Source organism: Scomber scombrus, chromosome 1 (genome assembly GCF_963691925.1).
Source record: "Scomber scombrus chromosome 1, fScoSco1.1, whole genome shotgun sequence".
NCBI lineage: Eukaryota > Metazoa > Chordata > Actinopteri > Scombriformes > Scombridae > Scomber > Scomber scombrus.
The window spans coordinates 15,048,211-15,060,790 of NC_084970.1; the positions used below are offsets into that span (position 1 = coordinate 15,048,211).

At 38.7% G+C, this 12,580-nt stretch overlaps 1 protein-coding gene across 1 annotated transcript in view; it reads left to right on the plus strand.

Moving 5' to 3' along the window:
* The window catches only part of ush2a (Usher syndrome 2A (autosomal recessive, mild)), a 231,796-nt gene extending 223,918 nt beyond the window's left edge, over positions 1–7,878 (plus strand). Inside the window, 12 exon segments of the mRNA XM_062427527.1 lie at positions 1,077–1,283; positions 1,532–1,624; positions 1,891–2,036; positions 2,160–2,278; positions 2,645–2,743; positions 2,852–3,028; positions 3,809–3,892; positions 4,164–4,305; positions 4,400–4,487; positions 5,422–5,490; positions 6,319–6,519; positions 7,789–7,878. Coding sequence (XP_062283511.1) covers positions 1,077–1,283; positions 1,532–1,624; positions 1,891–2,036; positions 2,160–2,278; positions 2,645–2,743; positions 2,852–3,028; positions 3,809–3,892; positions 4,164–4,305; positions 4,400–4,487; positions 5,422–5,490; positions 6,319–6,519; positions 7,789–7,878 — 1,515 coding nt within the window.
* Positions 7,879–12,580: the final 4,702 nt, after the last annotated feature.

Here is a 12,580-nt window from a genome sequence, read left to right on the forward strand (position 1 = left end):
ATTGTCTTTCACTGCCAGATCTGAGCTCGTATAATCTTATCTACATAACTTAATTCACCTCTATACAAGCAGATTCATTTAGAGACGCTAAATTACAAAACAGCAACAATCACAATACTTCTCCTGATTCTCCCTTTCTTTTGTCTTGTCCATCCTTCCTCCTCCTTCTCTTCCTCCTCCCCACTCCCAGTCTCTCCATCCTCCATTCTTCCTTCTCCTATCCCATCTCAGTCCATCTGTGCTGTCACTTAGATCAATCAGTCTGATTGATCACGGCCTAATTGACTATTATTGAGGTTAATTCAACTCTTAACACACTTGCACGCACACGCATACATGCACAAAACTCGCTGTCGCAGCCACAAACAACATGACACACACACATAGACACACACACTCTTCAACACTAAAGCTCAGACTCATCCATCTGCCTTCTGCACTACTTCTGACAGGCTACAGATGACTTACACATGCAAATCTCCACCCTGCCTGACCCTGTGCTGTGTACACCCTCTAATTATACCCAACACAAGCACACAAATAAGATTAGTGTGTGTGTGTGTGTGTGTGTGTGTGTGTGTGTGTGTGTGTGTGTGTGTGTGTGTGTGTGTGTGTGTGTGTGTGTGTGTGTGTGTGTGTGTGTGTGTGTGTGTGTGTGTGTGTGCGTGCGTGCGTGTGTGTGTGTGTGAGAGAATAACTCCTTGATGAAGGTGAAAAGTAATTGTCATGCAGATATGTTAGTGTTGGGTTGCATGGTGAAAAGGTTTTGCTCTCATTGCTGATGGTAGTTTTGATGGATGATCCAATGAATTGACTTGTATCCTTCAGTTGGTGTGGTGGATGTTGGGTAATTAGGAGACGCTTTCATTAAGAGTTGATAAAAATCAAATGACAGGCAGAAAAAAAAGTTTGTGCTTGTAAAGTCAATACCACGTAACCTCTGGTGAATCACTGTTACATGTGCTTTGCATGTTTGACTGACGGTCACCGTGTTCACTCTCTACTATTTACTGCAAGTTACACATGTGAGTCAAATTTTACAATATTAATGACTAAGGTGTGCTTTTGACCAACAGCTGTGGGCAGTGAACTCTGCTGGTCGTTGTGCCAGTCCGTGGACCAGTGGGAGAACAGGACCCGCCCCACCTGATGGTGTAGGCCCGCCTCATTTCCTGCGTGTTTCAGCAACCTCAGCAGTAATGGAAATCCATCCTCCTGCCCGACCCAATGGCATTGTTAGCCTTTACCGGGTGTTCTCACTGGACCACAATAACCACACTCTGGTAAAGTACATAATGCTGTGTTATAATCATTTGCATGGATTTTTTAGGTTTCCTCTCTACACTGTCCTCTTCTCTAATCTTCTCTTCTCCTTTTCTGTAATCACTCGTTCTCACCCCGTCCTCTTCCTCTCTTTCCTGTATTTTCTTTTTCCCCCCCTGTCCCACTCTCTACTTATTTGTTAATAATATGACCACTCAAAACTGAAACAAACCTAACCTTAACCCTACACTCTGTACCTTTCCTGCAGCTCTCAGAGGGTACATCCCAGCAGCAGACACTCCATGGTTTACGTCCTTACACCCAGTACTGGGTAGGAGTAGAGGCCTGCACCTGTTATAAGGTAAATATAGTGCAACACAGAGTAGCATTTCTTTAAAAAAGATACTCTTGTACTTTTACCTAAATATTTTCCAACACAACAAATTACTACTGCTGGAGTTATAATAAATACAAAGTAAAGGTTCTTGTTCCACCACTGAGGGTGCAAAACAACTCCCTGATCTCAGTGTTCAATTGCAATTGATTTAGATAGTTTTATGCCAGGATACTGAACTTGTGTATTTGGAAATACTATAAGTATTAAGTTTCCATTTTAACTTTTGCCAGTGCTGTAGCCAGGGACCACTGAGCGAGCTCCTCACCCTGGCTGCACCCCCAGCCAATCAGCCCCGTCCTCGCCCCGTCACACTGACCTCCCGCTCTGTTCAGCTGGAGTGGGATGAGCCTTTGGCACCTAATGGAGTCATTGAAAGGTGAATAGAAAACAATTAGTGCACATTTCAGAATAGGAAATAGTATCTGCCCTCAGATGTCATTAATGAATGCATACACGTGCCATAATCTCACTCACTTACTCTCCCTCTCCCGGTATTCAGCTGTGAGCTACATCTCAGGTCACCTTGCCCGCAGCCCCCCCAGCCTGTGAACCTACCTTGTGTTGAAGAACCAATGGAAATCTGTTTCTTTGGCAAGAGGCAGCACTACAATGTGACAGGTAACTGGGTTGTTATGACAGGTAGAATACATCATTACATTAAGATGATATGATTAATTATTTAATTAATTATATTAGCATGGGTACCAAAACACCCACTACAGTAAATCTGCATTGAAATATAAGTGAAGAAAAATAAGAAAGAGGAACCACAATAGTAGTAAAAATTATTAAAATCAGAAAACTTTCTCAGTGGTGAGTGACTCATTATTAATAAACAGCACAGGAAGTCCTAAAACTTGCATGTCCACATGGAGAACTGAGACTAGAAGGCTTGTGGCTTTGTAAAAAAAAAAAAAAAAAAAAAATTATAAAAAACTGAAGACATAATCACTTAGTGTGTTGTCTCACTGTATAACTGTGCAGGTCTCCAACCATACTCCACCTATGAACTGAGAGCTGCCTGCTTTAACAGCATGGGCAGCACTGCCTCCAACTGGACTACTGTCACCACACTCCCTGAAGGTAACACATTCATCCAGTCTCTCAACCCTCTCAGCTAACCAGTTATCAGACACATATAAAGTTGGCAACATCCAATGTTTCTCTAATCCCCCCTTTCTGTTCTCCCAGCCCCCCAGTATGTCTCTCCTTTCTCAGTGGACAGTAACCTGACAGTCATCTGGCTGGACTGGGCGGGGTCCTTCTCTCTCAATGGCTACCTGAAGGAGTACAGTGTGACTGAGAGCCAGCTCAGAGTCTATACTGGCTTCTACAGCTATCTCTATATTCCACGCACGTCCCAGAAAAGTGAGAACACACACAAACACACACATACACACACACACACACACACACACACACACACACACACACACACACACACACACACACACAGACATATCTACTTACAGATTCATACAAGGTGTTAACATAAGTAAGTACACAATGTCTTCCTCTACTGACATAAACAGCAGGTTTAAATAGAGAAATACACACCTTTGTAGTATATAACCAAACAAAATCCTATTTAATGTGCTGTTGAATAAAACCATCAGAAATTATGAGATTGAGACTGGGTAGCCCTCAAACATATCAAATAAGTATAACCTTAGCCCTATACACCTGGAAAATAAAATTGTTGAGGAAACACTGGATCTAAGAATCTACAAATGTTTTGATGTTAATTGTATAAACTGTAAAAACTATAAAATATATAAGAACATATTTCAGTGGCTGTCAGGTGGGTAGGTAAAGAGCATGAGTCAGGCCTTGGATGCTGTTTAGAGTAGATCAGAGAAACAGGAGTAGAGGAGCAGAATGAGTTGTAATTGAGAGTGGAGGGAGTTTAGGTATCATCAGGAGAATCATCAAGAAGGTTGTGACTATAAAGAGTAGTTTGTCTTCTCCCCTGTGCTCCTACTAAAAGCCTTCTTTGTTTCCCTTTATGTTCCAAATCTGACTTGATTTCAGGTATATGGGCAATCTTATAGAGAGCAGACAGCCTGATTAAGAGTAAAATCTACAATGTTCTGACTTCATCTTAACTCTGTATATCTTGTTCTGTCTGTCTCCCTCTGGTCTTCTCAGCTCTGTCATTTCAGGTGACATGTACCACAGACAGTGGCAGCGCCAGTACTCCCACCATCAGATACAGCCCTGCCACAGGCCTAGGTAACACACACACACACACACACACACACACACACACACACACACACACACACACACACACACACACACACACACACACACACACACACACACACACACAACGCACACACAGACAAATCTGAACATGCTGATGTTTCGGGAAAGTATGTTTGTTGTTTCTTGTATGTCTTTTGTTTTCTCTTTCTCATTTTAAACGTTTTTCCTCAGCATTATCCTCAGCAAAAAACATGTTTAATTAATTTGAATTAACTATTAAATTATTTATCTGCAGATCTTCTTGAGCCAGAAGACAGTGGTAAACACGGTGTCAGCATGTCAGCAACCCCTGTTTACTCTGAGCTGTGGTTCATTTTGCTGTTAGCCCTGCTGGGTCTGTTTCTGTTAGCCATACTGCTGGGTCTAGTGCTACAAAGGTACTGTCATGTAATATCCAGCATGTCAAAGTTTAAAGGTATAAAATAGATTGAGAGCAAACTCGTGGCAATGTTTTGTTTTTCTCACTTCTAGAGCTCTGAGGAAGAATCCGTCAGCCAGAGAGCGCCCTCCGCTGGTCATGCTTCAGAAGACCAGGAAGTCTGGAGGAGAGATGTACATGGTGAGAGGATCAGAGGCAGTGCACAGAAAGAGAGAGTGACATGATGGTTGAAAGGGGAGGAGTGAGATAGAAAGGTAGTTTGGGGTTAGAAAGAATGAAAAAGAAAAACAGAGGAAAAATTAGATGATTGAATCAAGATTGTTCTCTGCAGATTGTACACATTTGAGAAATTCTCCTCTTTACATTCACAGGCTGTTGTGGGTTAATCTTTGTACCAGCAGAGGGGGCTGAACAAACAATTAGCTTGTAGCAATAATTTCTATTATGATGATGATTATTATTATTATTGTTATTATTATCATCATTATTATTATTATTGTAGTGAAACCTACCCTTACACATTTTTATGTCTTTGTTTAATATTTTGTAAACGAGGAGTTGGTGTCTATATAGCACATCCATTGTATAATGGTATATGAGAAGAATCTTTTGGATCTGGTTTTTTCTTTTGTCTATAACATTTCAGAAATGGCAGCAATTCATCTAAAATAAATTTGTTACAACAAAAAACATCATCAATCTTCGTCCTTCAAACCATGCGTTAGATAAAATACACCACACAGATACTCAAATAAAGTATCCACCAGTTGATTGGTTTGTTTACTTGTATAGTTTATTTTTTTTTTTTTAAATATTTTATCTTTAATTCTTCTATTTAATTTTTCTCCCCCATATCATAAAAATGTTGCTTCTTCATTCTCTTTCAATCTTTTTCTTTTCCTCTCTGTCTCGTCTGACTCTTGTCTCACTCTGTCTTGCCCTCCCTCATTCTCTCTGTTTGTTCATCTCTCTCTCCCTCTCAGCGGCCTTGTCCTGAGTTATGCTCTAAACATCATTCCGGCTCTGTGCTCCTTCCTGATCGTCTCACAGTAAGACTCATTTTTTTATTTTAACTGTCCAAACCCTAAATATTTACTTTATTGTCCCCCTGCAGTTTGACACTGTAGCAGACTGTGTTGAGATCAGCAACGTTATACTTAAAAGCTACACTGTGTACAATGAGGTAGGGGATTATGACTTTGTGTGGGTGCCTCTCTGTGCATGCCTGTTTTCTTTGTTATGCATGCTCTGTGTGTACTGCCTGTGATAGACAGAGTGTGCACAACCCACACTTCAGCGAGAGCAGAAAGAAATGCATGATTTGATCTTCAGACTTCATCATTTCAAACATATTACAGTGGGTGGTTTGTTTTCTTTGTAAATAAGAAAGACTGACAGTGTGTCCACAAATACAGTTTTGACTTTGAAAATCTTTGAAAATCATCTGATTCATCAAATGTTTTAACCATGAAGCATAAAGAGTCCACACATCTGCCACTGAAAACTGTTATCTTAATGTTGTACTTTGTGTTAGGTTAATTATATACCTGTAAATATAAAATATATACAACATCCTCTGGCTTAAGAAAAATAGTTGCATGTGTGTCTGTTGTGTTTTTTATTCCTTTAAAAGTGTAAAAAGTAAAATAATATTTATTAACGCCTCTCTCCTGCATGAGTCAGATTACTGATTCTTTATTGTTGCACTGTAGCGCCCCCTGCTGAAACTGTTTAATGAAGAAATTGAGGACACCAATGCCAACAGTTTTCTAGTTTGTTTTCCTTCATTTTCAGCACCACATGAAAATACTATTTTTACTGTAAAGGATAACAGTGAACATCATGTTTGTGTTTATTTTTTCTTTTTAAAAATTCAGTTGTTGTTTCAGTGAAACCTCAAAACACTAAAGAATGCTTTAAAGTGGAGCAGATATGAAACATGATGATCTGTAATAAATAAGTTAAACATGTTAAAACTGTTTCACCTAAAAAAAAAAAAAAAAATTTTCAGGGTCTGGATGAAACAAAGATAGTTGGCAGCAGCTCACCGTTCAGCCCCATATCAGTCCTGCGTGTTCCCAGCCAACCCGAGCTCAGTCAGGCCTATTCCCAGCATTCCCTGCACCGCAGCGTCAGTCAGCTGATTGACAGGAAGTCACTGATGTTGGAGGAAGGGAGCTGGGACAACCCACTGGGACATGATTCTGGACTGGTGAGGACAGATAATATGTTTATGTTAGATTACAGTACAGTTCAGTTTTATAATCACCACACGTCTGTGTGTTTACTGTAAAGTCAAATGGTCATTTAGGAGAGGAATCATTAGAGGGAAGGCAGCCATAGTCTGTTTCCAGGTCCTGATATTGTGCATACAGCCTCACTGTTTACATGCACATAATTGGACTACTCTCCATTCTGGTTCTCCTCGACCTGAGCGCAGCCTTTGACACTGTCTATCATGACATCCTCCTGGACAGGTTAGACTCCATTGGAATCACTGACATACCTCTTTCTTGGTTCAGATCATATCTCTCTGATCGCACAAAGTTTGATCAACTCAAGAACCTGAGATCTGGCTCCTCTCCAGTCTCCAGTGGTGTTCCCCAGGGCTCTGACCTTGGCCCCCTGCTGATCATTATTTATCTATCTATCCAAATCCTACTTAGCAACACTTTCTCCATGTCCATCAACAATTCCACTGTTCCTCCATCCCGAATAATGTTACTCAGTCTGTATACTTCCATCTACGCAACATCAATCGTCTCCATCCCTCACTTAAACTCCAACTGGTACAGAACGCAGCCGCTTGTATCATAACCAGAACTCCCTCTATTGAACACATCACTCCTGCCCTGCAGCAACTTCATTGTCTTCCTATCAAATCCTGCATTGACTTTAAGATTCTACTCCTCACTTTCAAGATCCTTCACAACCTGGTCCCATCATATCTCTCTGAACTTATTCACATCTACACACCTTCCCGCACTCTCCGATCCTCCTCTGCCAACCAGCTCTTTGCCCCATCTGCCAACTTAACTACCATGGGGTCAAGAGCCTTCAGCCGATCTGCCCCCCACCTTTGGAACTCTCTCCCACCAAACATTTTCACTTCTGAATCTGTCTCCACCTTTAAATCCCGCCTGAAAAAAGCACTTATTCTGAGTTGCATACTCTGTCTCACACTATGTAATCACATTCTTGTTTATGTAGTCACAGTCATATTTATTTATTTATCTTTGCAAAAGTGCACTAACTTCCACATCAATGTTACCTGATGTATATTATTTGATGTACCTTTGTTGTGTTGTGTGCCTTGTAAGGTGTCCTTGAGTGCTTTGAAAGGCGCCTTTAAATAAAATGCATTATTATTATTATTATTATTATTATTATTATTATTATTATTATTATTATTATTATTATAATCCCAGTTACGATCGGGTTGTTGAAGTCTGATGTTGTGATCTCATATATTTTCTTTCAGTATGTGGAGGAAGATGAGTTTGTCGACGCCATCAAGGCCCTAAGTTCTGTGAAAAAGGAGCAAACCATGTTCACCGACACTCACCTTTGAGACAAGATCACTACATCTAATCAGGTACCACAGTCATAATTCAGAGCCAGTTTCAAACCAAGACAATAAAATATTCATACCTCCTATTCAGTGTTGGCTGATGACAGAGACTGACAGGACTTCTATATGAGAAAGATTGATGAAGACAGTTTCCAGTGGATGAACATGTAGGATGTCTTGAAAAGTAAAATAAATTAAGTTAATCGATTTTTGAAATATAATTCACTACCAATGACTAATAACTATTTTTCGTGTAATGTCACTCCTAAATGCTCTGGATCAGTTCTAATGATGCTGTAATAATGTTCAGATTCAGAGACATAAAAGGGATCCAAACCGAGACAAATACCAGGAGCAGAAGGAAACCAACAAATATAAATCTGTAGACATTTACTGACAGTCCAGTCTTGGGGCTTAAGGGGGGAAACGGGTGTTGTTTGATTTCAGGTCTGCAGGTCTGACTAGAAGCAGGTGTCTAACATCCTTACATATAGTTCAGATATGAAACCAAACAGCTGTGATTGTTGGAGAGCATGGCGATTTTGGTTCAACATCATCAATGAGTCCATATTAGGATTGTAATTACATCTCAATCCCTAATCAGATGATGAACCAGATTATTCTGGGTGTATTATGATTCACTGTCACTGCATGCCAAGTGTTCGTAGTTTAGTTAGAAAAAAACAAAAGGATTAGCTGTTACAGATTGCTTACTATTCAGAATTAAACCAGGCTAGAAATAAAGTAAATATGGAGGGTTTCACTCACCTCTCCTGCTTCTACAAGTAACTGTGCCTAGTAAGATTATAGATTATCAGCAGCTTTAGTCCTGTACATGTAAAACAACAAATGGCCTTGGTGTTTGTTTTGTTTGATGTCAAAAATGCCAATTGTTTTTTGGGGGTTTTTTTTATGTCTTAAATGTGGCTGGGAATCACAGATGTGCCGTCTGATTGTTGTGATAATGTGATGCAACTTAAAAATACTCAATCTGGACTTTTTTGATTTTATCATTTGTGGACATACAGTAGAGCTTACTGCTTTTTACTTTTTAAGCTTTTCAGGACTTTGTACATCATGTCTGCGTTTGATTGGATCATTTAGCTGTGAGTGGAAAACAGTTGTCAGTGTTAAGGCCCGTTTAGTTTTTACTTCTGCAATTAGACTTTGTTGTATTTGGATTTCACAGATTGGGCCTTTAAAGTTTAGAGCAAGATAAACACCACAGATATTGTATTTATCAGAACCAAATGTTAAATTTCTGTGTAATGTCATTGCGTTTTGATGTTTTTTCTGTACAAAATTGAATCCCAATGTATTGTTACTTTTGTTTTTTACACTGGCAGTATTATTTATGTTGTATGTTGTTGTATAATAAGTCTGAGTCATAGATGATTATTGATCAATGTTTGTGTTTTGAGGAAATTATAAATAATGGCCAATGGTCTAGAAAATATGTCCTTCTGTTCTTGCATTTTCTTTACTTAAAACTCATCCACACACATCAAACTGAAATAAGTCCATTGTATATATTAATATACATATTAATATATCTGCTCCATTAATTCTTCCTGTTTCATATAAAATTATCCAAGAATCACACCACATACAGCTGTTTGGCACCTGTGAACATATGTGAAACTTAAATGTCCAGTGTCACGAAGATAATTTCATCTTCAAACAATTTAAAACTGTCAAACTGTGTGATTTAACAAAGGAGACAGACCAGCTATAGCAGGTTAATGTTGTTTTACTTCAACGTAAACAGAGGAGATGTCAGAATTTAAAAGCAGCAACTCAAAAGGTGTGTGTGAAGGAGTGAGAACATACTGAGACCACAACGATGAAAGAGATTACTTCTATTATAGTGACTTTAACGTTTAGAGAAATGCAGAAATGAAATGGTGCATCAAGCAACACATTATTACTTACAAATGAAGCTCTCCTGTCAAACTTTCCTCATAAACATAAACACAACATAAACTCTGGTGGTCCAACTGAATATGAAACATCATTTTGGGAGTTTTTGTTTTTGTTGTTTTTGCTGTGCCATCAGCTGTACTGAGACTTACTTAAACAGTCACACATACAAAGAGTCTCCATCTAAAGAAGAGTGGACCGCAATTGTAAAACAAATGTATAACATGGAAAAACTGACTTTTTCTTTGAACTTGAACATGGACAAATTCACTGTATTATGGTGGAAATGGACAGCTCATCCTGAATAAGCGACACTATCACAACTTGTGCTCTGTTTTATCTTGTTACTTTTCTATTTACTTACTTTTTTATTTTTTGCTTGAGTACAGTGCCCTCTACTGTCCTATTTGATGTGCTCTCTGTCTTGTTGTACACTAGTGTGTGAATGGTTTAGTCCTGTTTTGACAAGAAGAGTAGACTGTGGATAAACAGTACAAAAATGATTGAAGTAACTCTAAACCTTGGATCTACCGCTTATATACATATTGTTATATCTTTCTCTGTGTAACGATATATATGCGTACATTTTTCCGTCTGTGCACTTTCTTCCTTGTTGTTCTTTCTTGTTCCTTTTTCTTTTTCTCCATTATATTGTAAACTGAATGACTCAATAAAAATAAAGTTTAAAAAAAAAAAAACAGTCACACATACAAGCACATACTCACAGAGGGCCGGTATCTCCATCAAAACTATGCAGCAGTAATTTAGTTTTACTCCCACGTCCCTTAAGGGGACATCAAGGCAAGTTTGAAATTAACAAACTGGCAGTAGCAACAGTGGCCTCGCTCAAGGACATCAGTCTGACAAGGGCACTTCTAAAACATTCACAGCCACATTCACAGCTACTGTCAGCCATGGAGGGAGGGAGGGGCTGTGAAAAGAGAGCTTGTGGAGTGATTGTAAGGGACAGTATGGCCCTGAGCTACACACACACACACACACACACACACACACGCAGGGTTTTATTAAACTCATAAATCACAATGACAACAGAAGCCGTCTCAGAGAGGAGACTGTCTGAACGGGAAGGTTAGTGAAATGAAAGCGCTCCGGAGACACACACACACACCTCCGTGACACACAAACAAAACAGAAATTGTGCACTTTGGCAAGTTAGCCACACAAACCATGTGCTAAAAACCCAGAAGTGACTGGCAGCTTTTCTTTCACTCGTTTTTTTTTCTCTCGCTGAGTCCAGATCAAAGCGTACATCAACACTGAGCATTGATGGTTTGTGTGGAACCAGCTCGTCATCCTGGACTCATCATTTCTAAACAAGAACATATCTCAGGTCCCAAATCTTTTTTTTTGGAATGTTTTCAATTACTCTGTCTGTTTATGATATTTGCCTGAAGTGAAAATAATGGTCCCAAAACAATAGAACAATGTTTGTTACATTAAAAGATACGCCAGAATAAATTAAAAAAAAAGATCTGGTCTGCAAATTGCTACTCCTGATTTTAAAGCTCAGTAATAATACAGTCGAAGCATCTTTTTGTCTTTTCTACATATGAACGGTGTCTACATGGAAAAATGGCAATTTAACCTTTTTTCACCTTATGAGCGTTAAAGAAAAAAAAAGTTCAACAAGTTTTAGTGAACAAATTTTAAATTGCATGAACACTGAAAGTACATCATTCAGTCTTGAAATTATATTTGATCATGGGCCAGCACTGTAGGCAACTGTAAATAATATCACAACATAATGCAGCATTTTTAACATACACAAAGAAAAACAATGATGTTCAGAGCAGTTTAAACAAACAGATATGTATTCCTTTTTGCTCACATCAGCATCTGGCTGGACTATAATGTAAACATAGCCAGAGAGGAACTGAATGACAAGTAACAGATATAAACAGACAGACTATGTGCCTAAATACGCTTTACACTTTATATTGTTTTGTATAAAATAAACATTAGCAAGTTACTTAATAATATTAGTCTTAATAGTGCAAGTGCAAATGCAGTTAGGTCCAATAGCATCAACATAGGCTTTATATGATTATCAACAATATGAAATGGACAACAGTGTAAGTGTCAACAAAGCATCACAGACATCAATGCATCCAGATAAGGATTTTGTTTCGAGTATGTATTTCGACTCTCCGTACAATTAATTGTTGTATCAAAATTTACATCTCTGTACAGGCATGGACCAAGCGGTCAGTTATCTTTTTGAAATGATAAGCAAGGTGCTAAAAAAGACTTAAAATATGTTACATAGCTGCTGCATTTGGCAAATGATAATCAACATTTTAGAACAACCTCTCTATTTACCTTCAATCTGTTTGTGTCACACACATTTTTACAGCACGGTATCACCAAAATGGCTCTGAAAAAGTACCGTAGATCAAGCGCTGGCCTGGTTGTTCCAGTCTGTGGAAATCTCGCAGTGGATTTGGTAGATTCAAATAGTACAGAATCAGGTTTTGCTCAGAAACTGTAGATAATAATCAACATTGCTGCCATTTTACTTTTAGCTGTCTGATCTGTTTAGGCCATCACAACTGTATAATGTTTATTATATAAGGTATACTCATGTTTTACCTCTGTATGCTAGGTAGCAACTGTGTTGATTCATGTCAGACTGCTGTAGAAAGAAGCTACAGGTACGAGTTCTCAAGTTGTTGGGAAAGAGGATGGACTTTCCAGTTATAGTCTAGTATTTACAATTAACAATCAATATTCATCATGTAATATCTGCTGCCTATCATTTCAA